The 23,941-nt window shown below is 44.5% G+C and overlaps 2 protein-coding genes and 1 long non-coding RNA gene across 6 annotated transcripts in view; 1 reads left to right on the plus strand and 2 right to left on the minus strand.

Moving 5' to 3' along the window:
- Nucleotides 1–15,242, minus strand: shroom1 (shroom family member 1). 3 transcript variants are annotated; one of them, XM_049742553.2, is made up of 9 exons: nt 15,080–15,242; nt 5,086–7,852; nt 4,829–5,015; nt 4,698–4,750; nt 3,990–4,574; nt 3,284–3,811; nt 2,892–2,979; nt 2,524–2,796; nt 1–1,381 (listed from the first exon to the last, which is right to left on the minus strand). In XM_049742553.2, the coding sequence occupies exons 2-9, from the start codon at nt 7,650–7,652 to the stop codon at nt 1,133–1,135; spliced, it is 4,530 nt and encodes a 1,509-aa protein (XP_049598510.1). In that variant the 5' UTR covers nt 7,653–7,852; nt 15,080–15,242; the 3' UTR covers nt 1–1,132. The 3 variants fall into 3 exon arrangements, with proteins under 3 accessions (XP_049598510.1, XP_049598512.1, XP_049598513.1); XM_049742555.2 differs by having other exon boundaries at nt 15,061–15,242; XM_049742556.2 differs by lacking the exon at nt 15,080–15,242 and adding an exon at nt 8,959–9,145.
- LOC125982222 (uncharacterized) lies at nt 14,460–17,484 on the plus strand. Its single transcript, XR_007486303.2, has 2 exons — nt 14,460–14,588; nt 15,238–17,484. It is a non-coding gene; the product is annotated as an uncharacterized lncRNA (long non-coding RNA).
- The window catches only part of aff4 (AF4/FMR2 family, member 4), a 20,386-nt gene continuing 12,485 nt past the window's right edge, over nt 16,041–23,941 (minus strand). For both annotated transcript variants that reach the window (XM_049742558.2, XM_049742557.2), the window contains exons 5-21: nt 23,709–23,795; nt 23,389–23,416; nt 23,230–23,293; nt 23,023–23,115; nt 22,722–22,866; nt 21,861–22,602; nt 21,621–21,772; nt 21,430–21,515; nt 20,966–21,200; nt 20,659–20,756; nt 20,476–20,539; nt 20,267–20,403; nt 20,112–20,183; nt 19,777–19,870; nt 19,631–19,674; nt 19,291–19,511; nt 16,041–18,980 (exon numbers count right to left, since the gene is read on the minus strand). In XM_049742558.2, the coding sequence (XP_049598515.1) occupies nt 18,853–18,980; nt 19,291–19,511; nt 19,631–19,674; nt 19,777–19,870; nt 20,112–20,183; nt 20,267–20,403; nt 20,476–20,539; nt 20,659–20,756; nt 20,966–21,200; nt 21,430–21,515; nt 21,621–21,772; nt 21,861–22,602; nt 22,722–22,866; nt 23,023–23,115; nt 23,230–23,293; nt 23,389–23,416; nt 23,709–23,795 (2,490 nt within the window). In that variant the 3' untranslated portion in view covers nt 16,041–18,852. The remainder of the gene's footprint in view (nt 18,981–19,290; nt 19,512–19,630; nt 19,675–19,776; nt 19,871–20,111; nt 20,184–20,266; nt 20,404–20,475; nt 20,540–20,658; nt 20,757–20,965; nt 21,201–21,429; nt 21,516–21,620; nt 21,773–21,860; nt 22,603–22,721; nt 22,867–23,022; nt 23,116–23,229; nt 23,294–23,388; nt 23,417–23,708; nt 23,796–23,941) is intronic.

The raw sequence follows: 23,941 nt of genomic DNA on the forward strand, positions 1-23,941 counted from the left end.
TTCAAAGGGAAAGGTTCTTAATTTATTGACAGCAAGACAAACAAAAGTGGAATTTACAACTCCAAACAGGCACGTGTGACTCAGGGGGTGAAAAATTTGTGATGTCAAAATTTGTGAACTGCCTCCGCATGTCACAACAAAGCAAGACTGAAGAAGAAAAAGAAGTCAAGTTCTTAGGGCCACTGGGAAACGGAATCCATTTTGTGGCTTCAACCACAACCTTGAATTAAAACATAAATATATGATACAAAATAGTCCACAGCACACATCGGGTGTGCGTTTTCTTTTCAGGTCATTTCCTGAGGGACGATCAAGAGTTCAGATCCATTCATGACATCGGCACGAATATTGTTCACAAACTACCACAGCAAATACTACATTCACACACACACATCCACCTGTGGAAGTTAAAACATGATTTCTAAAATGATGGAATTGTGTGAGTAACTAAAGGTTTGTCAAAATCTATACTTCAAGTATCAAGTAACCAATGCACACTGAGGATGAAATCTCATTTCTTACAGTGGAACCTCAAAAGTTGAACTTTTATGAGAGTGGAGCATCTGAGTATTTTTTCTGTACTTTAGATTTATGATGCAGTATTTTTTATTTCTACTTGTTACTGCTGCTGAAGACATTTCCTGTGCAGTTAATTAAAATAGGATGGCTTCGATTTCCTTTGACATGCCTTCCTATGCCCAAGTTTGTTTTAAAATTTTGCTACAATTGCATTTGCACACAGTCCTTAACGTACCTTGATATTTAAAAAATATTCTTCATAAGAGCGGACAAAGAAGGGAAAAGAAAGGCGTTGTTGCCAGATGGAGTAAGACTGATTTACAAATGAAGAAATGTGCATTTCTGTACTGTTACAAAGTGCTTTTTTTTGTTACCGTTCACCTTTTTCTTTTGGTTTTTGAGTGCCTTGATTTACACGTGACTCGTTCTGTTATGATTTCTGCTTCATTATTTGCAGTCTCGCTGTGCGAGACACTAGTGGGCTCCTCCTGTAGAGATAGAAAGGAACTATACGCAAGCTAGTAAACGCGATGCTGAAATCAAGGCACAGCGAGGATGAAAAGTGTCAGCAAGATTTGCAGATGTGCATGCTACCTAAATAAAATGTCCACCCTCAGAGGCTTTTGGCGAGGGCCTCCAGCTGCTCCTCGCCGAGCTTGGTCTTCTCCTCCAAGTCCTTGCGGCGGATGAGCAGCGAGGCCTTAGTCTGCACGAAGCGCCGGTAGTCGCGCACCTGCTCGTCGCTCAGCTGGCGGGACAGGAAGGTAGACACCAAGCTTTCCCGTCGGTCCAGGTTGTCCTTCAGGTCTTTTGCATCCTCCCGCTGCTTGCACAGGAGACGGTGACGGCTTTCCAGTGATTGCTAACAAACATGGAGAGACTATGTTAGCACATGTAATGAAGCCTGGGTGAGTTGTTACTTTATTTTAATTTTAGTAGATTTTAACGTCTCAAGATGTTTTTATATTTCATCGATATAGTATATATGACTTCCTTCTGTCTCCACATTTGTCTGTTCACTTTTATGTACAGTATACACACGCCTGTATGCGCCTAATTTGGTTTCTAAGAAAGTCCACAATAAGAATTGTTTGGTTTGACCGAAATGCTGTGGACACATGTAAAGAAAAAAAAAATCATTATCATCGTGTAAAGCAGTTGACTGTGTAGTCAGGGATAAAGTGAAGTGCCTTAAAGGGAGGTGCAGCGGTGTCTTGTTTCAACAGAGGGCAGGGATGATGCAAATGTCATCGAAACCGGTGAGCCGCAGGAGTTTCGGCGAGGGAGTGTAAACAGCCAGGATGCTGATAACGGCCACAAACGACGAGCCCGCCGGGTAGTCGGCGTGTTTGATGACACGTTTCATTCACTTATGAGGAAATGAAGCCTGGAACTGAGCTCAGATGGAACCTGATGTCATGAGCCCGTTTGGAGTAATGGTGGTGACGCATAAATCATTAGGCTTAACCCGAGAAGATAAGGCTAAGAAGCATGAACTTGGCATTTTTTGCATTCCACGCGGTGAGAAAAGCTGCCCTTCACCTCGCAGGCGTGTTTGCTGTTCCAAAGTCAACATGACAGAAGGAGAGAGCAAACTCTCACTTTTATGCTGACGCTTCAGTCAGCTCAATGCGGGAATTTTAATTCGGAGAGTTTGTCTGGCCTGTCGTGTAAATTCTGAAATATAAAAAGCCTGAAATAATATCCGCACATCACGCTTTGATCATAATGATTGTCCCTGAAACTTAAGTACAAAGGCCACCTCTTGCAAGTTGAGGAAGAACGCACACGCATCATGTTTTGATCACGAGGAAGATCTTAAGGGCGAGCCCTCTGGGTTTGTCCACAGTGTCCACAACGCAAGTCATGTGAGTAGTTAACAACAAGACTGGGCTCATACGGGCTCATAATAACACAGCTGGCTTTTATAGTTTTCACATCCAGATTATTGTGCTAAAATGTTTGTTGATTTGGAGTTGATTTCCTTCATTTAAAGATCCTCACCTTCTCCTCAGCGTCCGTGTCCTGGCCCACCGTGCTCAGAGCGTTCTGCACCCTGGCCAGTCGGGCGGAAAGGCACAGGAGCAGGTTGACCACCCTCTCCAGGTCCCCGATGAACAGGTTGTACCTCTCCAGCTCCAGAGGCAAACAGCGCTCACGGACCAGAGCCTCCAGAGCCTCGCCGTGGGCCGTGTTCTCCTGGATATCCGCTTGGAGTTCGCCCCGCGTCTCCTCCAGCGAGCGTAGGCGCTCCTCAATATAGCACACCAGCATGCTCTGCAATGGGGAGATCGATTTTCAACATAAATGTTCATACTGTGAATCATTTGGGATGATGTTATCCGAGTTCCGTTTTATCAGTTCATATTGACCTTCTTGTTGGCGAGGTCATCTGAGCTGCAAATCTCTCCACATGCAGCTATAAGGCCATCAGGTGGCAGAGATGGCTCGGTCTCACAACTGTAAAAAAAAAAAAAAAAAAACTCCTTACTCTTTATTTACCAAAGTTTCATTTCAATCTCTCTCACTCACTACGTCTGCACGCGTGCTTGCGTTTGCAGAAATCCGAGTGCAAGTACTGCAGTAAGCAGATATGCAGGTGTGCCGGAGCACGTGATGCCACACAAAGAAACACGGCCCCGTCGTCTTTGGGCACGACTCTAGTGTTTCATAAAGAAACACTAGACACTTGTGGAAGTTCTCATTAGAAGACCAAGTAGGAGGAAAACCTAAGGAGCCACTATTGCTCCTACAGCTTACTGACCTTTGTGCAGCTCCCTTCTGTTCCTGTTTCTTTTTGTAGTGCTCCTCCATCAGCAACGTGTCTTCAGACAGCAGCTGCTCCATCAGCATCAGCGCCGTCTTACGATTGGTTAACGGATAGAGCGCGGGGGCCAGCGATTGGTCCGCATTAACCACGGCTTCCACCAGCTCCTCCCACGATGGTCTCTTGGAGGGACTCGCCAAACTTGCTGTTTCTCCCTCTAGTGTAGGTCTCTCCTCAACGGAATTCTCTCTTGACTCACTGTATTCCGTTTTGGAATCTTTCTCCTCTGCCATCTGCTGATGGGAAACACTTTCGCTCGTCTGGGAAGGAGGGAACAAAATGGCAGGCTCGTCGAAAACAGAATCCGGAGTCTGAACGTCCTGTTGGGGCTGCTCCTGCTCTTGAGGCAGAATCCATGAGGACGGATCTGTGGTCACACCGCAGCTCAGGGATACTTCTTGAGAAAGTGGTAGGACGTCCTTGTCTGGTTCAACCACTGACTGTTGGGAAGAATTGCGAACAGCCCTGAAAGGAAGAAAGATGATGAATATCACCTATTTATGGCAAGAACTGATTTTCTTTTCCCAAAAGCTCAAGGTACAGGTTCCCTATAATCCCACAGTACAACAATTATGAACTAGGTCACCATGGATTAGTTTATAAAGCTGTGAATTATTATTTTTTTTTTTTTGGCAAATCTCACCTGGAGCTCGGTTTGTTTTCACAAAGCGGATTTATCTGTGTGGTGGAAGACACGATGGACCTCGCCTCCCTCTCACTGCTTTCTTGGCTTCTCGGGGAATGCCGGTAAGAAGGCGCCTCGATGGGAGGTTTGCTGGACAGGAACTTATCTGTGGGCGGACTGCAAGATCCAGCAGATTGCCTTTTGCCCTTGGAGGACAGGCAAGAAGTCGGGGAGTGGGATCTACTTAAGGATCTTCTTCCTGTTGTGGGCTTAAGTCCAATATCCTCCCCATCTACCGGGTCAGAGTTGTGTTTCAAGATGTACTTTCTCTGTGTCTGCCCCTTCAGGTCAGAAACATCTGTTTGGTTTTCCGCTGGATACTTCTTCCTCCCACTTTGGTTCCCCTGAGCTTCGCTGACCTCAGCAAAGAATGAAAGGTTCCTCATGTCTCGGCCCTCTTGATCCAGCTGTTCAGAACTCTTACTCAGAGCCGACATCTTTGTTATCTTGGATGCTCCCAGTTCTTCCATGGATTTCCCTCGGTGGGCTATCACACGCTTTTGCTGCTGGGTCTCAGGTGTTGCGTTCATATGCTTATGGACACTAGAAATGACATTCAAAAATAAGAGATGCAATTTTTTCTCAGAATTATTTATTTTAAATGAATATTGATTTTCCAAAGTCTGGAGATAATACTTAGCATTTTACTCAAGCGCTGATACATACCTACAGGTTTCACTGGAATTCACTGATTCCTGATCATCGTCAATGTTCTGTCCCTTTAGACCAGAGACAAAAATGTTTTGAGTGAATTTCTTTTATTTCTAACATAGTCAGAATAAAAAAACCTCCCCTACCTGAAATGCATGTGGTGTGGATATGGATCTGTTCCTGAAAACTGTAGGTTCTTCTGCTTGATCCAAGAGGCTCTCCACGGAGGCAAACATCCCAGGGGATGGATATTGTCTTTCCTTCCATCTGGAATGGTTTGATTGCACTGAGGGATGGTCGGAATTGGCTTGCGCTGAGAAGAACTGGGTGTGCCTGAGTGGAAAAATATCAAATAGTCATGCAAAAAGAAAACCCAAACTTTCCATTCTGTCTCCTATTATACCTGATGGAACTGGTGGAGGAATCCAGAACGCGTCCTGCAGACTGGGGTCTGTTGAGTTTCTTTTTGATGTGATTGGCCTCAGTACTTGGCCTGGGAATCCAGTCGAATGGTTTCTCTCCCAGAGAGTGCCTCTGTCTGGGGGGTATTGGTAGCTGAAGACCCATCTGATGGGGTTCCGCCACTTTCTGGCCTGTCTTACGCTCCATGTAGGCCACCAGGGCCTTGTGCTGCAGGTGCTTCAGGTTTGTTCTTGAGGCGCTTGAGGCAGAGAGAGCACGACCCCGAGTCTCAAAGATCTTCCTACGTGCTGCCACCAGCCCCTGCTCTCCAGGTTGCACGTGATCCAGGCACTCACTGTCCAGCGCAAACAGGCCGTCGCTTTCGTTGCTAAAGGAACGACAGGCCGAGTGGCTGGGGCCGGCGCCGAGCTGGTGGAGCTTCTCCGGTTCAGAGTAGCACATCTTTTTCTGCTCCGGAGTCAATCGTTTGCGGCCGCCGATTCGTGAGGGTACCTGGGGCTGGGCCACGTTTGTAGACCTCCTAGTTTCTATCTCTGTGTTGGTTTGATCAGGACTCTGCCTGACCTCTTCCACTACGCTCCCTCTTTCTGTCTCCTCAGAGGCTACAGATGGGGTGAGGGTGTCTGTGGACGTCTCCGAATCTTGCGATGAGGAGAAAGAGTGAATCGCTGGAGGTCTCATCTCAGGTTTCGGCCTGGAGCGATGCGCCGATGCCAGTTGCAGATCCCTTCTTTTAAACGACGTCTCCTTCAGGACTTTAGACTGGGCGTCCTTAAGTCTCTCTTTGTAGTACTTTTTATAGGACTCATCCAGGGTGTTACAGGCAACAGAGATGACTCCCCGAGAATCATTCTCGGTCACGTCCGCCTGTGGAGGTCTCCCGTTCGTAATAGACGCATCTCTGACACATGCTTCGTTTTCTTTCACAGCAAATTCAGCATCCTTTTTGGACTGCATCGTTGTCCTGTTAGCTTCAGTGAGATGATAGAGAAGCGGTGTTGTTTCTTTGCTTATCCTATCACTTGCTACGTCTGTCAGAGGTTGTCTTTTCCCCCTCTTTGCCTGCTCCTCTCTGTTAGGCTGGTCGGTTGCTTCGTTGCCGGTCAGTGAGGAGACCTCCTTTGTTTGTAAAGTTGAATGTGGGGAGATGTTGTCAGGCCCGCAGTAAAATATGGGATTGTTGGTAGTGTGGCGCCCAATCTCTCGACTCTCTGTGTCAAGTTCCTCAAAGGAATCCCAACTCTGAGAGGAGCGTTTTGAAAACGGGGCGGGTTTGTGATTCTCCTGATCGGAACCTCTTGGGATTAAACTCTGGGTGTCCCTTTCATCCAGGACCTCTTTTATAGGTATAAATAAATTTTCCATTGTGCTGTGACATCTTTCTCTCTCTTTTGGCTGAGGTCTTTCCAAGACAGTGGAGCATTCACTGGCAGCTTCGCACCCAATCACGGATGCAGAGTGCGTTCTCATTCTGGATTGTTGACATACGCCTGTGACAAAGTAGAACTGACCCTTATGCTGGATGCTGCTGTTGATAAAGCCTGCCTGACCTGCATTCCAAGGGCTATGACCATGAGCTGGCTCTGAACCAATCCAATCATAAGCAGAATGTGCCCTTTTTCGTGGACTCTCAAACTCACCGCTGACACCGTCGGTCTTGCGCAGATCCTCTCTGCTGGATCCACGACTGGGCTGCCTGGGCTTCAAGTGCTCCGACTGGCCTTTGGGAGGTAATTGTCTGGGGAAGTTTGTTGCCTTCTGCTGACTCGAGAGAGCTTTGTTGTCTGTGATGCAAAGATGAGCTGGGTTGATGGACGTTCGGTTTTGTTCGTAAGAGGGAACGTGAGAGCGGTAGCTTGGCAGCTGCAGGATCTCCCCTGCTGGCACTGACCTTCGATCAGAACTAATGACAGAGGTTCTTGTCTCTGGCTTAGTTGTACCCATTTGAGGGACATTTACTCTGTGAGGGAGTGGATGATGATGAGTATGGGGTCTGGACTGTTGAGAGTCAGTGCTGTGTTGACCATTGTTGTTCTCTAAGTTTTTAGCAGCTGTGAAACTTTCTTGTCGTGCTGGGACTGGAGGAGGACCAATGGAATCGACTTGAGATGGAGCCCGAAGAGCCACCCGTGGTGTTGATTTGTCATTGGTATGGAAATTGCCATTGCCATTCTGGATATGGGTACTATTGCGATAGTTCTGTGAGATGACCTCCATAGATCGATACAACTGGTCCATGGTTTTTACGTTAGACTGCAGAACCTGGTTGGGATGACAAATGGACTTTAAATATTTAAGTTCAGCATAGTGGCTGAAAGAGCTGGACTGCAGGTCGTCTGGGAAGTGAAGTGAAGGCGGGTAGTCTGGTGCAGTGGAGCCCCCAGAGAAGGAGCTGTAAGCGGAGTCTCCTTTGCCGTGCTGGTGGTGAGCAAGTTGTTCCACGATGCTGCTGTTGGACTTGGCTGGGGAGAGCCGGCTGACGGGCATGCTCAGAGGATGCAGGTCCACGTTGCTCATTCTCTCAAAGTGGAAGCTGTAGGAATCCATGGAATAACGCTGCAGATGTCCAGGAGGAAAAAGGGGAGCTTTACTTCCGAGCGCAGTGACATCTGTCTTGCAAGTGGGCAACGTGCCACCAACACATTTGCACAAGGTTGTGCACCGCACAGGTCGCTCGCTAATTAGGTCATTTTCCCACCCCCTCCTGGTTTATTCAAATCCTCTGGGAATTGTCTGCTCTTAAGTACCTGCAGAAGAAAACAAAAATGGAGAGCAGCTGTTAGCCTGAAATATGATTTGGCCCACAAACCAAGCTTATGAGTGTCATCGTTAAAATCAACATACTCAGTTTTGGAGGTTAAAACAATTAATGACCTGTTTAAGGGAGTTTCCCTGATACTTTGCATCAACCGGGGCCTCTAATTAGACCTTGAGGTCGGCTGAGCACGTTGCAGCGCAAACGTGAAAACATTCTCGGGATTCCGCGGAACTACAGTGCACAACAAGAATGCTCATGTGACACCTAATACCTCTTTAAACGGCATTGTTGCCCTCCCTGTAATACACGTCACCTGTATTTTTTCATTGGAACACGAAATGACTAAGTAGACCAGGTAAACATGTATTTTACTGTGATTAGAGCCAAAAAGGTTGTGAAATATACCTCTCCAAGTTAACGAGCAGCTTCATGCCAGCATCATTACAATTATTGTGTATTTATTGTGCTGTCATCATGACCTGTGTGCTCGTCATCGACGACAAGTCAACCAGTTCGTCGGGACAATGCACTTTGAATGATGCGTTTGAGATTATGGATGGACATTTGAAAAATTATAATTTTTTAAATGTGGACTTGCATCTAGCTATTGTCAAGTTTCTTACTTTCGACTGCAGACTGGTTGAGGGTAAATCAACAGCTACTCAACACAACTTCTTAAAAGTCTTCAAAGCTAATTTATGTCTTTTCCAGTCAGGAAACTGGCAATTAAAAAAAAAAAAAAACAAGTGGCTGAGAAATAGCAAAGAAAAGAAAACTCAGATGATCCTTGTATAGAGATAAAAAATGTGTTCAAACTAAACGATTCAAGTGGATTTCATGTGTTTATGAAGGCCTTCCAAATCTGCAAGTCCAGGGGCAAAGTGAGAGCGAGTGAGAGAGGCTCCGAAACACGGGAGCGCTCAAGTGGAAGTGATGGAGGGGACAGGCAGCGACACAATGTACAGAGAAGGGGAGTAAAGTGGGGGTGAGGCACAAACGGGGTGACAAATACCCCCACACGCAACTGAGACAAAACATGACAAGCAACCACAGAACTGCATGGAGAAAGATGGTATAAAAGAATACAAAACTTACCTAAAGTTTTAATGTTGGGCCTGCTCAAGCACAAAATGTCCATGTGTCCTCCAAAAGAGAAAAATCAAGATTGGCCATTCTACTTTCCCAACGTTTAGTCCAGGAGGCGACAGCGCCAAGTAACCAGGCGAACACGACATTAAGAGGGAAGACTTCCAGAGAGTGCCTTCTCCCTCAGAGCACCCCCCAGCAAGCCCCCCACCCCACTCCCTCCCTCCCTCCGCGACCCGTGTCTGCCTAGTGGGGGCCAGCGATTGGTCGGCCGATGACGTCTGGCTCTGCCGTGCACAATGAGAGCAGCAGAGGGAATATTTCACGTTAGCGCTGAACAACACAGAGCGAGAGAAAGAAAAAAAAGAGGCCTCGCATTCCTGGCTGGCTTCAAAGACGGAGCACAGCCCGGGCGCCATTCATTCTCAAGGTCCTGAGCCCGGCACATGGAGACTGGCCAAGGCAGGAGGGGGGAGGAGGAGGAGGAGAAAGAAGGAAGCGGGGGGTGGCTGAGTGAACGGGTGACCTTTGGAGGCCTGCACCACCCCCACCAAAAATCTCAAAAGATTCATGATAAATACATACTTTTTTTTTTTTTTTTATACGCCCAGTCATTAAGAGAGTCATGACTAAAACCTTGTGCAACATTCAACTCCTGTGTTATTATCATTGCCCTCTTTTAATTATTAACATTGCCAGAGCCATCGTCATACTAGCCTACTTTCTCAATGTCATTTTAAACGCACCCAGAGTGGCTGAAAATGTGGATGGACAACATACTAGAGGTGGAGAAAGGAGGATCATCGCGTGGCGTGCTTCTTAACCACAATACTAACAACACTTTCTCACGAAGTGGCTGAGATTGTTTCCAAATTGGGAACCTGATGACCTTGACCTCTTTAGGTTTACTATTAATGAAAATGACATGTCTTCCACAGGACATGGCACTCCTATTGGCCATGTCCAAAAAGAAAAGAAGAGAAAGGTAGAAGGTTTTAGTGTAAGGGAAGGTCTAGTTGCCATGTGATTGGATGGACCTTGTGTTGCCAGGCAGTGCTCACGCTGCCGTCTTAAAATCTGCTGTCACACTCTAATAAGCTGGACATTCCTGCCCTCCATCCAGCACAAACACATGACGATATCCAACCTTTACAGCGATTGTGTGGTCCCATTAGACTTTAGATATCACACAATCAAGCATTCTGTAAGCCTGGACGCTCAACGATTAACCAGGATTTACACTACGCTTACTCAGATTTGCCAGAAGACTGACCTGGGCCGCTGATAACCTTCAAATGACTTTTCAGCAATTACTTTTGCATTATGGACCCCACGGGACTTTTGGGGGGATGTCGTAATCTGATCTTTTCATGCTTACTTTATCAGTAGACATTCCATTACACTAGAAATACAGGTAGAAGACAGTTCATTGGTTTGGAAAAAAAAAAAATCACATTGACATCTGCCTACAAGGAAGTGTGCCCTGCCAAGACCTCATTGTTTTTGCAAAAACCATGATGAAAAGTAATTGAGGACGCACCCAACATCAAGAGGAACCGGTTCGACACAGTTAAAATACTTACTACATTTGTGCAGGAAATGGTTTAGAACAATATATCATACAAGACAAATAAACAAGGTCTGCCTGAGAACAAAAACACCCGGAACGTGTGAAAGGACGAACTGAGTGAGGGGTTAAAAAAACATTCAGAAGACCAGATGACCCCAGCAGGAGACTCGGGACAAACACCGCAGGACTAAAAAAACAACAGCGAGTGACCCACTTCCTACTCAAAGATGGGAAAAGACTCCATCATTACAGAAAAATGTTACAGTGAAGGGAAGAAAACAAGCACTATTGTTCTTGAGTCTCACTCTTCCGCAGTCCCTGAGGACACGCTGTCAGCAGTCCAAGCCAGCACTTCAGACTTTTCATATTATACTTCATCAATGACACTTTAGTTCCTGATCTTGGGTGCAGTTCTACAGAGGAGAAATGGAACCGATGGCTGTACAAAGCATCCCTGTCCTGTTGTACAATGCACTATGTCGCAAGCAGCTGACGGCAGACACAGTAATGCTTCATTTGCATAAAATAAAACCGGCGTCACTGCTCGTTTGCCCAACGCGTGTTTAGGAGCGCTCGGTTACATAAGTCACCGATTGTACAGGGGTATCATTCTTACCAGCTGCTGTAAAACAAGTTCAACAAATTTCAAGCTGTGAGGTCATGCTAACGTTTATTTGCAAAATAAAAATATGAAGATAAGATTTACTATATTCCTGTGAAACTTATGCAATGGTCAATTAAAAAAAAGTTTTTGTTCCGTGTTATTGCAATAAAACACATTCCCATCACTATTGTAAGTATTGCAAAGTATCGGTACTTGGTATCGGCGACAGCTATCGGTGCATCCCTAGATATATGACACGTAGCGTGGTAGTGTGTAAATATGCTAAAAATGTAGTAATACTCTTTATCTCTATGGTGCATCAGGGCATTTTGGCTCACAATGGGCTCCTTTTTATAGCGGCCATGAAGAAGGGGGAGAGTGTCAGAGGAGGCGGGGGGGTTACCTTAAATAGTGCAAAGCAAATGACGCAGATTAAAATTGAAGAGAAAAAAATGTTTGACACATTGTGGACTTTGGCACCTGTTGCGATGGTGAAAAACAGACAATTTGACATTTACTTCATCATTTCGGTCACATACGTACTCGATGTGCTTGTACACCAGTGTGACATTTACCAGGACTCTTTTATTAGTCATATTATCTAACGCAATACATCCATCACACACACACAGAGCTTTTCATTAGCTCCATGCAACCTGAGAGGCTCCTCGGGCACACATGGTGCAAGCACTAAAGCCACAATTGCTTTTCTCTCATCATCTCTCATACGAGCGAGCACACAAAGGATGAAGAGGAGCTCTGCCGTCTGATCTCAAGTGAAATGGCAACAATAAAAGACCCTGAATGATCAATCAGTAGACTAGATTTTATATTCACGAGTGTGTTTTGTGACAGCAAAGATTTACCATGAATGAATTTTCAAATGTTAATTAAAATGTTTAATCATGATAGTGATTGTTAGACTATGGAATAGGTAGACTCACTTAAAATTAATTCCTAAAGGAAAATTGGAACGAACCAGGAAGGATGTCAACTAATGTTTCCGAATGGAAAAATGCAAACGCGCACACACTTAGACGTTGACATATGACACCGACGTATCGCGATGACAGTCCTACGGCTCCAAACAAAAGTTTAGGTGTGGTGCCAACAGGCACACACAAATAAGCATGCACTTTAGGGTTGGGGGGAGGGGGGGTCTTTGAGTGATAACCTATGGCTGCCATTTATCTCCATCAAGTCTGAGCCATGAGGCCCGCAGAGACAAAAGAAGGAGGCTCTGACAATAAGTCACAAGTGCACATGAGTGACAGGTTGATGAAGACGAGCCTGCAGAGCAGCAGAGTGTGGCAATGACACATTAGCGCTCCTGAAATGCTCGCGTGGAGCTTACTCGGAACATATTTTCCAGCCGGTTCGAGTGTCAGAGTTAGAATTGATTCAATCCACAAAGACACACGTTTATGCGGCTACTAATTAGCAAACCATAATGACGCAGCATTTTGCAGCCCGTTGGAAATAATCGCGGAAACAATGAGAATTAAGCAGCATTTAAAAACAATGAAATGTAATTAGTGCAAAACAAGAATTAGATTACAAAATGTTTGTCAAAATATGTTTTCATGAGGGTTATAAGAACACAGTCAATCATTTTCCTTCCACTGTTCCCTATCACTTATTAATCCCCGAAGAAAAAATGTTTACCTGTTTTGAACTTGCTCACACTTCCTGATACTGAATCAAGCTTACACAACTTTATCTTCTTACGGGAAACTACCTAAAACGATGTCACACATGTTTCCGCTTTTCTAAGCAGTGATAAAACCATAACATTACACCTTGTTTGCTTGATGAACTTTGGTCAGTCTTCGCTCTCTCCGACTTAATCTCACTGTGATTGTGTTGAAATGTATTAGTGATTGCTTGGATCAACTAAAATTATGCTACATATGAATGGGGGGAAAAAAGAAATGCCAATTTGATATAAAAAATATATAAAAAAACTCCTTGATATAAAAAAAAGTAAGCACCTGGGTTTATTCACCAGCGTGACACAGCTTTATTTCACTGAAGGGTGAAAGTGAAGATGGTGGCACCAGTTTTATCGCCAGGTTAGGTCTGCGTCTGACTTTAAAAGTGACATCATGCTCGCTGATAATAATTTAATTGCGTCTGACTTTAAAAGTGACATCATGCTCGCTGATAATAATTTAATTGCCCGGACACGACGTGCAAAATGCATGGTGGAATTCACTTATCTCTAAAAAAATCATTACGAATGCAAATTTGACTGCGAACCGCTTGAACTTGAAAGGCAACCCTTGGAGCCAAAGCTCGCCTTTTAATCGTCTCAGAGGTCTGCCGGGTGTCGTTGCAGTTCATCCCTCCAGTAGATCATCAATATCACTATTTTAGTCCTTTGAGGATAACATAGAAGAAAAAAAGACACATCTCTTGTGTCAACGCCCAAGGCAAATTGAAGCGATGCCTTTTGTGTCCCCCTAGTCTCCGCCCTTCAATTTGCAAGGCCATCTTTTTGTTTCCAGCGTCCTTTCTTCATATTTCTGCCTGTACAAACACACCCGCAAACGCCAGACCATCAAGCTATCGGAAAGATAAATGTGCGGCAAGTGTTTACAAGCCGAGCTGTGGCAAAGGTTTCTGATGCTCCACTTTCAGTAGAAGTCGCATCATCTATATGTCCAGTATGAGCCGATAAAAATTGATTTCACATTATTTAACACCATTATTCATACTTGACGTTTGTGGGAGCATTACTGTAGGTTCTAACTCGTCGAGGTAGGATATATTAAATTAGCAGCTTGGTAATCTTCTGCTGGCAATTGTTGTGCCATGTTAGCTAGTTCTGTTTGCAATAGACACATTGCACATTCTTATCTTTTCTAACCAACATTTTTTTTTTTGCATTTTGGCTTTGACAACCGTTTGTGGACTGCAGAGAATCTCCTTGCAAGTTTCACCTGAGCAGACCTATGCAGATCTCAGGTCAGCTCAGGTCAGCGTTAAGAGTTAGCACCCCGCAGTGATAGCAGAACAGTGAGGACCAGTGTGCTCGTCCCCAGTCCCACCGTTAGGGACCAGGCGCTGCATGAGTGCTTACGTTTCAGGACCCGGACAAAACACCAGTGTCCGCTTTCCCGAGGCATTCATGCCTTTTGTTCCAGCTTTTAATAAAACATAGTCCACCGTCATTAGGTTGAAAGGCCTCCCCGGTGCATAATTCAGAACCATGGATCCATTTGAAACAAGTAGAACTGAGTTCAAGGGACACTGGCAAACAATACAATCTGTTACGTACTGTTGGAAATAGGGAGTGGTAATTAGGTCCCTAAAGGTCAAATCATCAACACCTATGTAAGACAAAGGAATAATTATGTCGGAATGGAGAACCATTTTTCTTACGGGGACATTTCAGCTACTCTAAATTAGGTCAATTATAAGTTAAAGCGTATAACTGTGAGATCATATTGCTATGGGTGCAAGGTAAGTCAAAAATCTCAGCTTGATTTTAAAATTACAGTTCAAATCATTAGGTACAATGAGTGATCATATAAAACTGCTTTAGTGCTGTTTAAAATTACTCATACAAAGTACAATAGCAGGAAATTCATCAAAAACTAAAAGCTTTCCCAAATAAAGAACACTTCATTAAATATTTACAAGATTATAAATGGGCACTTAAATGCATGGTGTTTTAGTAAACAAATTAAAGAAATGTCAATGTGAAAGTGATGCATTCAATGACCAGTTAGGTCAGTGAGTGTTACGAGAACGGTTATTTAACAATCTCCAGAAATCAACATCTAAAACCACACAGAACATGTGCAAATACAATTCTGAAGTGATGCATTTATGTCGCAAAATATTTTCCACGTCGGGTAGAGCGAGAGGGGAGGGGGGGACAAAGGCAACAGTTTGACAGGTTGACAACCGAAACTGAGGACGGCAAACACACCTGCGGCCCCTTCACGTACCTGCTCCTCCGCGTTCGCTTTTCGCCGTTTTCACTCGTATTCCCTCGTCGTCTTCTGCGGCGTTTCTTCTACAAATGCAACAAAATTCACTTTTGCATGCAGATTAAGTGCCCCACTGTCGAACAGTAAGTCACAATAAGCTTTCTCCTCTTCCTTAGAGTTACCTTGTTCCCTGGAGGAGGAGTGCAAGCGGATGAAGAGTAATGGAACGCGGTGCTGGCCAATCAGAGCAGGGAGAAGGCGGGGTTTGGGTAAAAAGGGTGCTCCCATTGGTCAAAGCGGACAGTACTGTGAAAGGAGGACTTTCTCCTCTCTGTGGTGAGTTTTAGAACGCAAGTTAATGACGTCACCAAGTTGACCCCTTAAAAAACCACAACAAACAAGGCCTTCACGCACTGGTGGCATAACACATTAGACATATCTATTCCAAAGAAAAAAAGCTTGCATGTCTTTTTATGTAGAATATATACATATTTCCCCGAGAGAAACTGCACACAAAAAAAATCTGCTAAAATATGATGGAGATGATTGTTCAACACAGGTATATGATTTTATTCCATCTGCATATGAGTTAATTCTATCAGGACAGTGCAATGTGGATTGAAAAGCAACAGCTAATCATTCCTAAGAGGCTCTGCGCAGTGCAAAGCCAAGTAATCGACCGCATGCCTTTTGTTTGGGCTATCGTATTTCTCAATTGGCCTCTCACTTTGGACCATCATAACACTGTCAATAATTATCTTCACAAGAGGGTGCAAAATGTTCCATGCAGAACCACTGACATTAAAATAATAGCAAACGAGGTCTTCGTGTTCCTCACAGACAGACATTTTCTTAAATGAAAAAAATATCAAGTGATGATGAATATATTAAGAGTTTTTAAAACTGTTCAAGGACTCCCCTAATTGAATCAATATACACTTCCATTTTTGAATATTTTTTTAAAGCCATCACACATCAGTCATATACATATATATTTTATTCTCAATACGACAAAAATACAAAGAATATTCAGAACAGACTCTCATTAGTCACACAATTAATACTCACTTCACAAGAATGCTCTTTAAATTACATGACCTAAAAGTTTGAAGCTCAAACGCCACAAGTACCTTTCAATCGTATTGCATCCATTGTATAATAGCATCTATTTCATCTTTAAAACTAAGCCAATTTAGACTATGGTACATAGTGTAGGCTGCTTGTTGAGGCTTTTCAAAGTATACAAGAGACTGTATATAAACTGCTACAGTTTTTGAGAAACCTTTTTTTCTTAAAAGACTCATGTGACCAATTGTTCATATAAAGGGTAGGAAATACTTTCAGATTGACGGAAGACTGTACATCGAATCCCCTTTAGGATGGACAATGACAGGACAAAAATCCAGGGGAGACAAAATGACGACATGGTGGTGAAGACACAAGCACGTAAAAGACTAGAGCAGAGGTGGGGAATCTGCGTGCCGCCGTGCAATTTTAAAAATGCTCTTAGTATATAATAAACATTTGTTTGTTACCATTCTCCCCCCAAATTTAGTGAAATGAACTTGATAGAAAAAGTGTCCCCACCCCTGGACTGTTAAGAGACTTGGGTGCCATCTGTACAGTTCCAAAGAACAAGTAAGGGAAAGAGAGAAAAGGGGGAAAATGTGCATAAAAGGATCTCACAAATATATTTACAACGATACGTTCAATAAAAATTCCTCCTGTAGTAGAAATGCAACCTTAGAGAAAAATCCTATGTACACTTTATACATTTAAATAGAAACATGCAAATGTTAACATCTTCCTATCGAGAAAAAAAACATACCCTGGATTCATTAATATTAATTACTACTTACAATGAAATCTCATCATTAACAACCACATCCCCTGATACATTTACATCTTGTTGCATCAAATGTTAGAAGCAAAAAAAGGGGATCAGAAAAAATAAATTAAAAAAAGGTTACGAATGACCCTTCAGCGTATACATTTGTACTTACAAATTGTACCAGTGTATGAACACATTGGCTGGCCTGGTAATCTTAAAAAAAAAAAAAAAAAAAAAGATAACTCACAGAGGATTTTCCTACGAGAAAAAAGTGGCCTCCAGCTTTAGGTACAGATTGGCACAAACCATCTGTTTTTTGTTTGTTTTTCTTTTGTTATAAAATATATACACAAATGTACTAAAACCAGAAAACTACATTGCAAAAAAAGGCATTGGACATTTTTGGAAGAAAAAAAAAGCCTGTGAATAATATTTTTAAAAAGTCTCCTTACATCCTTTTCATATACAGTATAAAAAAAAAAAAATCTGCATAGATTGAAAAATAATTCTTTTTTTTCTTTTGCAAGTTGAAATTAAAACAAAAACAGTCCGGCCATTGAGTCGGTAAAGGATGACAACGACGGGAAGAAGGGGGAAAAAAAAAAAAGCTACTCTGAAGCTGAAAAATAAGTTGGAAAGCACAACTAGACGGAAGTAATATTGTTTTTCTTCAATTGGCGCACATTTTCTAACATTGCCCCTTGCACACTGCTCATTTCCTTGCAACTGTGCAGTTTATCAAATATAACGCTCAATCCTCCCTTGCATTATTTTCTAATTTTGTCTCAACAAGTTCAGTTACACTTGTTAAAAGGATGACACCTACATTGCATTCTATTGTTAAAACCTGTCAAATAGTTTTAAAAGCCATTTCTTAGAAAGGAGGAATCCATCTGTATATATAAATAAATTCTACATATTTGAAATATATACTCTGCATTCTGCTCTAAATGCAAAACTGCTAATCCGCTTCTCTTCTTGCTTTCCTTGTCAGATGCCAGATTGGTGTGTCCCACCAGGACGTGCCTTTGATAAACCTTAATGTAATAACTGCATTGTGTTCATGGACACCACTTCAAACACTCCCTGCTGTGACTCATAAAAATACACTCTGAGCAAACAATACTGTATGGAAGTGACTTTCCTCGCGGATATTTCTCAACGGCGACGGAGAATGACTTCCTTGGCTTCAAGCGCCGCTAAATCGCTACTGGTGTCGTTTTAAGAAGACTGGCAGACTAAAAAAGGCCATTTGCACGGATGAGGTTTGCACAATTGGATAGCAATTTTTTTTTTTTTTTTTTCTATCAAGCCGATGCAGGGAAGCTTAGTTTGAAGCTCAAAACCTTAAAAACACAAAACAGCAATCGGCCTAAAATTTTAAAAAGGTGAGAAACATAGCAAAAATAGAAACGAAGAGATCGGAGCGGACTGCTTGTTTTCCTGTAGCTCACATTGAAGGCACAAAAAACAAAGAGAAAACCTTCATTTTAAAAAATTTAAAGCACCTTTGGTGTTTCGTGCGAGGTACTTTGGTGGGGGGGCGAAACAATTTAAAAAAAGAAACAATAAAAGCCAAAGTAGCCTATCGATTGAGGCGCCGGGAATAAATAAATAAATCGCTGAGCGCTTCAGGGACAAATAGATTAGAAAAATAATCAAAACCATGTTTCATCTATTTGTACTATCTAGATATGTGAAGAGCTTGCTTGGCGTGTTGCTTTTTCCCCGGGATGGTTTCAGTTTGCTCAGTTTTTGGCGAGCTGGTGCAGATCAAAAAAATACGCACACACACACACTCGGCGATATGCTTGACAAGTTCATCGTCACCTGCGTGTGTGTGATCAGAGGTGGACTGTGTGCGTAGCGCTGAGGTGTGGCTGTGTGTGAGTGAGTGGGTGGGCGGGTGGGAGAGCAGCGTGCAGGGATAGAGGGTGGGGTTCAAAAGCCAGAATCCTCGTTAGGGAACCAGCTTAGCGTCCAGTCGCAGCCAGTGCAGGCCCTGTCGGGTGTAACGCACCAGGTCGGTCATGCTGCTCGTGTTGAAAATGAGAGGACCCATCACTTTGTCCAACTCCTGGAAGAAGTCTGAGGAAGAACAAGGAGAGGGTAAAGCCACAAGCACAACAACAAGGATTGCATTTATTTTTTTAACTTATTCTTCTTTAATTGCCCAAAAACTCACGCTTCTTGTCAGGCCAAAGGCTTGAGTAATTTAAAACTATTGCTTTGGCGCCATCTTGTGGCTTCTTAGTGCCAAGGACCTCAAAGTGAGGGGAGGAGCTTCATTTTACCAGGCCTGAGCCTTGTCTAATACAAGCCCCCAATTATGGAATCAGCTGTCTCGGAGGATGTTAATTCATTTGTTTCTATTTGAAAAAAACTAATGGTGGCTTACCTTTCTGCTCCTTGGACAGCTGCTCCGCCTGGTCCCACACCTCAGTGGCATACAGAAAGTTGGAGGTGACCTGCACATAGCTGGCAGCCATCTGGTGGATGCGCTGAGGTATCGTTACCGAGGAGCCGGCGGCGCTGCTGCTGCTGCTGACGGACGAGTAGCCACCCGCCGTGCCCGGCGACAGCTTTGGCGACACTGGTGAAGGCATGCCCGCTGCCTTGCTGCATATGAAAAAAAAAAGACAAATCCATCATAAGATTAGGTCAAATGTACCAGCTGTAAATGTTTTGTTTTTTTCCTCTAACTTGAATCCAACTGTGTAGACGTGAGATGGACTTACTTCCCCATTCCAGGAGAGGGAGCCTGGGTGTTACTCAGAGAGTTCTGCTCGGGGGAGGAGGAGGAACAACAACAATTACACACAAGGAACAGGAAACTACACTCACTCGGTGGATTTACTGTAAATCGGCAAGAGGCGAGAAGTACCTTTAGTTGCTCTGTAAGTGTTTTGGAGTATTTAAGAGCGCTGTCTTTCCTCAGCTTGAATAAGCGCAAGTGGAGCAGAGATTGACATCGTAGACTGGGAAGCAAAGGAGATAAATGTTCAGTAATAAAAAAGAAAGCAACACAATAATTATGCTGGAATGACTCTTCAAGGACACATAATGTGGAAATGTGATTGCAGTATTGTTGCTAAACATAATTACGGTCCCCGCCCACCCATAAAGTGTGAAGTGGAGTAACTCTTTAATTATCTGCCTGTCTTGGAGCGAGCCTTCTCGTATTTAGTATGAAACATGACTTGTAGTCAGAGTACTCACCAAAGAACGGCTACCCTCTTGTCTGCTGGAGTGGCATCAGGGGCCATGTAGCTTTTTAACTTCATGGTGTACCTGAGTGCCCAACCAAAAACACCTATTAGCTCATAGGGCACACAATTCCGACGTCAATCCCAAAATGTTGACTTTGGCCTTACTTGATAAGTTCCACAGTTTCAGCATACATGGGAAAAGGAGACTTGGCCTCCTGGGCGCTCTTTTCGAGGGCGTTGCCGCACTCGATGAACGACACCACGGCGTCCAGGTAGTAAATGGCCTTCTCAAAACGATCCAGCTAAAAATGAAAGAAAAGACAAAGACGTCAAGCATGCAGTGACATAGAGCCATATTTATTTTTTGCTTTTACCAGTGCATCGGCATTATGTTTAAGTTTCTTGGCCTCTTGCAAATAATGATCTGCTGAATGGGCCCTGAAACAAAAATAGATGCACATCAACACATTTAAGTTTTCAAACGCGTCTCTTTAAGTACTTCGACCGCTTCAGTAGCATGTCCGACAACTAAATAAATACAAGAATCATTTTCTCACCTGTCCTCAAACGGCAGCTTGGATCTTTGCGACTTGGAGCCGTCGCTGGAGAGCGGCGGCACGGCCAGCTGGTTATCGCAGCCCTTTGAGGATTTCTCCTGTGGGAGGCAGCAAGAGAGAGAGGATCAAGTTTGAGGGGAGACGTTTGAAGCCACGGATAAAATGGAGTGACGAGAGGAGGCGGGCTGGGCTGTATGGACAGTTGCCACGAAAATATCTTTGAGTCATTTGATATTCAAATCCCCTCAAGATGCTGAGTATTAGCCACTAAGCTTGAAAGGTCACACAGATGATTGCTTGCACCCACCTTGCCGTCTCGAGTACTGCGTCCCTTGTCCTCGCCTTTTCTGTGCTTGGAGGCGGAGGTGCTCCTAGTGCTGTGGCCTCCTTCCTTGCCGCTGCCCGCCCCGCTGGATAGCGACGTGGAAGACTGGCTGACCGTCCTCTTCCGACTGGGGTGCTCGGCTTTCGGCGTCCGCTGGAGGCCCGCTATGGACGGCGAGGGCACTGGATCCTCCTTCTTCTCCAAAGACCGCTTTGACCTGATGGGACGAAAAATGTATTTATGAGAGGAATGGGCAACCTGCAAAAGCACAATGCAGTTCCAAAAGATCCAGCCCCAAGACCAAAAAAAAACAAACAAACCCAACCCTCTCTTGTTTTTTATTCCGTGACTTTATGATGAGTACAAGTTTATCGGGTTCACATTCAAACTAATTGCGAAAGGCTCTTTAAAAATGAAATAGCGCAGCTTCCATTAAAAACACGTACTCTTTACTGCTGCTTTTATGATGCGATTGAGACTTTTCCTCCAGCTTGCACCTCTTGCTGTCTGTCTTGGCTCCCTCGTCGTCATTCTAGGAAGAAAAAAAAAAAGAAAGACATGAAGAGCGCTCGCTGAAGACGACACAAATAATAAACCACAACAGAGCTCAAGTAGAACAGTTGACAAAGTTCCAAACCTTGTGCTTCCTCTTGGCCTTGATTGAGCTCTTTTCTGAGCTTTGCTTGCTGAAGTCTTTGCTGTCTCTGTCTTGGGAGTCATCCCGCTCCACTTTTATCTCTGCGGGCTCTTTGTACGGCCGTCCGGGGATCCTCGAAAGCAAGCTGAGATCTAGAAAGGATGACGAAAACATGTTTCAATTCACTTCTAGGGAGAAATAGAGTATGTGGATTTGGGGTGTCAATAGATTTCAACGGACCTATTTTGACAATCAAAACTTGCGGAGGTTGCCTGGAGGTGTAGCGCTCCTCGGGGTCGCTGAGTGGCGACAGCAGCTCCTTCTCCTCCATGGGCGAGAACACGCACACGGGTGTCCTGATGCTTTCCGTGTACTTTGGCGTCTGCGAGGACGACGGGATGCTGTCGTTGCCTTCCGAGTCGGACGACGAGGAGTCCGTGTCGACAAACTCGCGGGACTTCTCGCGAGTGGACTTGGAGCTGGTTTTGGCCTTGCGCTTGTCAGCTGCAGCGGCGGCGGCGCTGGGCCGCGGCGAGGATTTGGGTTCCTTTTTGATGCTGGGCTTGCGAGAACCCTTTGTGGCCGCTTTGGGTCGATGAGGCGGGATCTCGGGCGCTGGCTCGCTTTCCACCCTCAGACCTCCTTTGGGCTCCTCTACCACCGAGAGCTTTTCAGACTTTTTCGGTTGCTTTTTCGCGTCGGTCCTCCGGTTCCCCGTGCTGCTCTCACTCTGGGCTGGAGATTTCTGCCGGCCGCGGCCACTCTCGCTGCCCTTTTGTGCCGCCCGAAGGTCCCGACTTGGGGCCGGAGCCGAGGAATCTTTGGATCCCCCTCCTTGGCTACTGTAGCCCCGCCCTGAGCTGTTATCTCTGCCCTCTTTTTTGCTCTTGGTTTGAACATTGTTGTTATCCTGTGGCGACGGTGGGGCTACCTTCTTGAACCAGTTGTCCAGCTGCCACTTGTTGGCCATTGGTTGCTCAGGCTGTAACAAGGAATACGTCAACATGAGCGACTCGTAATGATGTGTAGGTTAGTGATGGACTTCCAACTTCTGGTTGCGTGGGACCACTTGTATTCCCGTTCAATTTCCTCGGTCATTACCTCAGGAGAAGCGGGCCGCAGGGGCTCGTTGGCCTCGCTGTCAGTCGTGCTGCTCTCGCTCTCACTGTCCGAACCTGAGCTGCTCTCGGAGCCACTGTGGCTACTCGAATCGTCTCTCGACTGCTCGGCTCCTTCGCTGTTATGGCTGCCATGGGGTTAGAGAAAAGAAAAAAAAAAAAAACTTTTTATTGTGGCTGAAACACGTGAGCTGAGTTCAGACGTTAAATAAGTCATAAAAGTGCTGATTAAATATCGTATTCTAGTGATTGTGAGATTTGATATTGCGCCACAGGGCTCGAACCTTGCTGATGTGTTTCGTGAGGCATTCTTGGCAGAGTCCTGCTCGCCGTCGCTGTCCTCGCTGCTGCTGAGTTTGAGGTCATCCTCCAGCATACTAATGTAGAAGAATGATATGCTTTACAAGGAGGGCTCAGGTTGGGGTGCACGCCGAATACACGTGTAGGTCAAACTGAGAATGGAGGCGAAGGAGCAAAGAGTGAGGACATACGTTGGCTGATCATCACAAGCTTTCGACTGGTGGCTGCTTGAGCTTTTGGAAGAACTGCCGCGCTCTGTAGGGTAGAAAGACACATCTTTATAAGCAAGGTATGGATTTGTCAAGATAAAACCCCAACTTAAAGTGAATGAATTGTGTGTTATTACTCACTCTGTCCACTTGAGAAAGAGTGAGAATCCTGTGGGTGGGAAAAAAACAAAACATTCTGTATTATTTTTTATGGCCTTTTTGAATAAGTCCTTCATCCTTTGCCATTTTTTTCAGTCAAATCTGTGAACGATCACTCAAGAGCCAAGTGTTTCAAACTTGTCTTATCAACATAATGTGCTTGTTGCAGAGCAGCCAGAGGTTGTGCGTGCATGTGTTTTTTTGAAACAAGACAGACCCCAAAGCATAAAAATGATTTAACCGTATAAAAGTTAATCGAGACACATTGAATAAAAGTCAGCTGCGGGGCAATGCCGACCGACCTTGGTGGGGAACGGAAACTTGGAGGGCTCTGTCTTGCAGGGGGTGTGGATTGCTGTCAATGGAGGGGGCCAGGACTGAGTCATTTCCTGACAGAGAGAAAACACACACACACACACACACGCATACAGAGAGGGAAAAATGTGCAAATGAGCCATATGGTGTGTGCATTGCGAAACTTTTCTCTTCAACCGCCAACCCTCTAGGTCTGTCCTCTCAATAGAAAAACCATAAC

This window comes from Syngnathus scovelli, chromosome 15 (assembly GCF_024217435.2).
Source record: "Syngnathus scovelli strain Florida chromosome 15, RoL_Ssco_1.2, whole genome shotgun sequence".
Classification (NCBI taxonomy): Eukaryota; Metazoa; Chordata; class Actinopteri; order Syngnathiformes; family Syngnathidae; genus Syngnathus; species Syngnathus scovelli.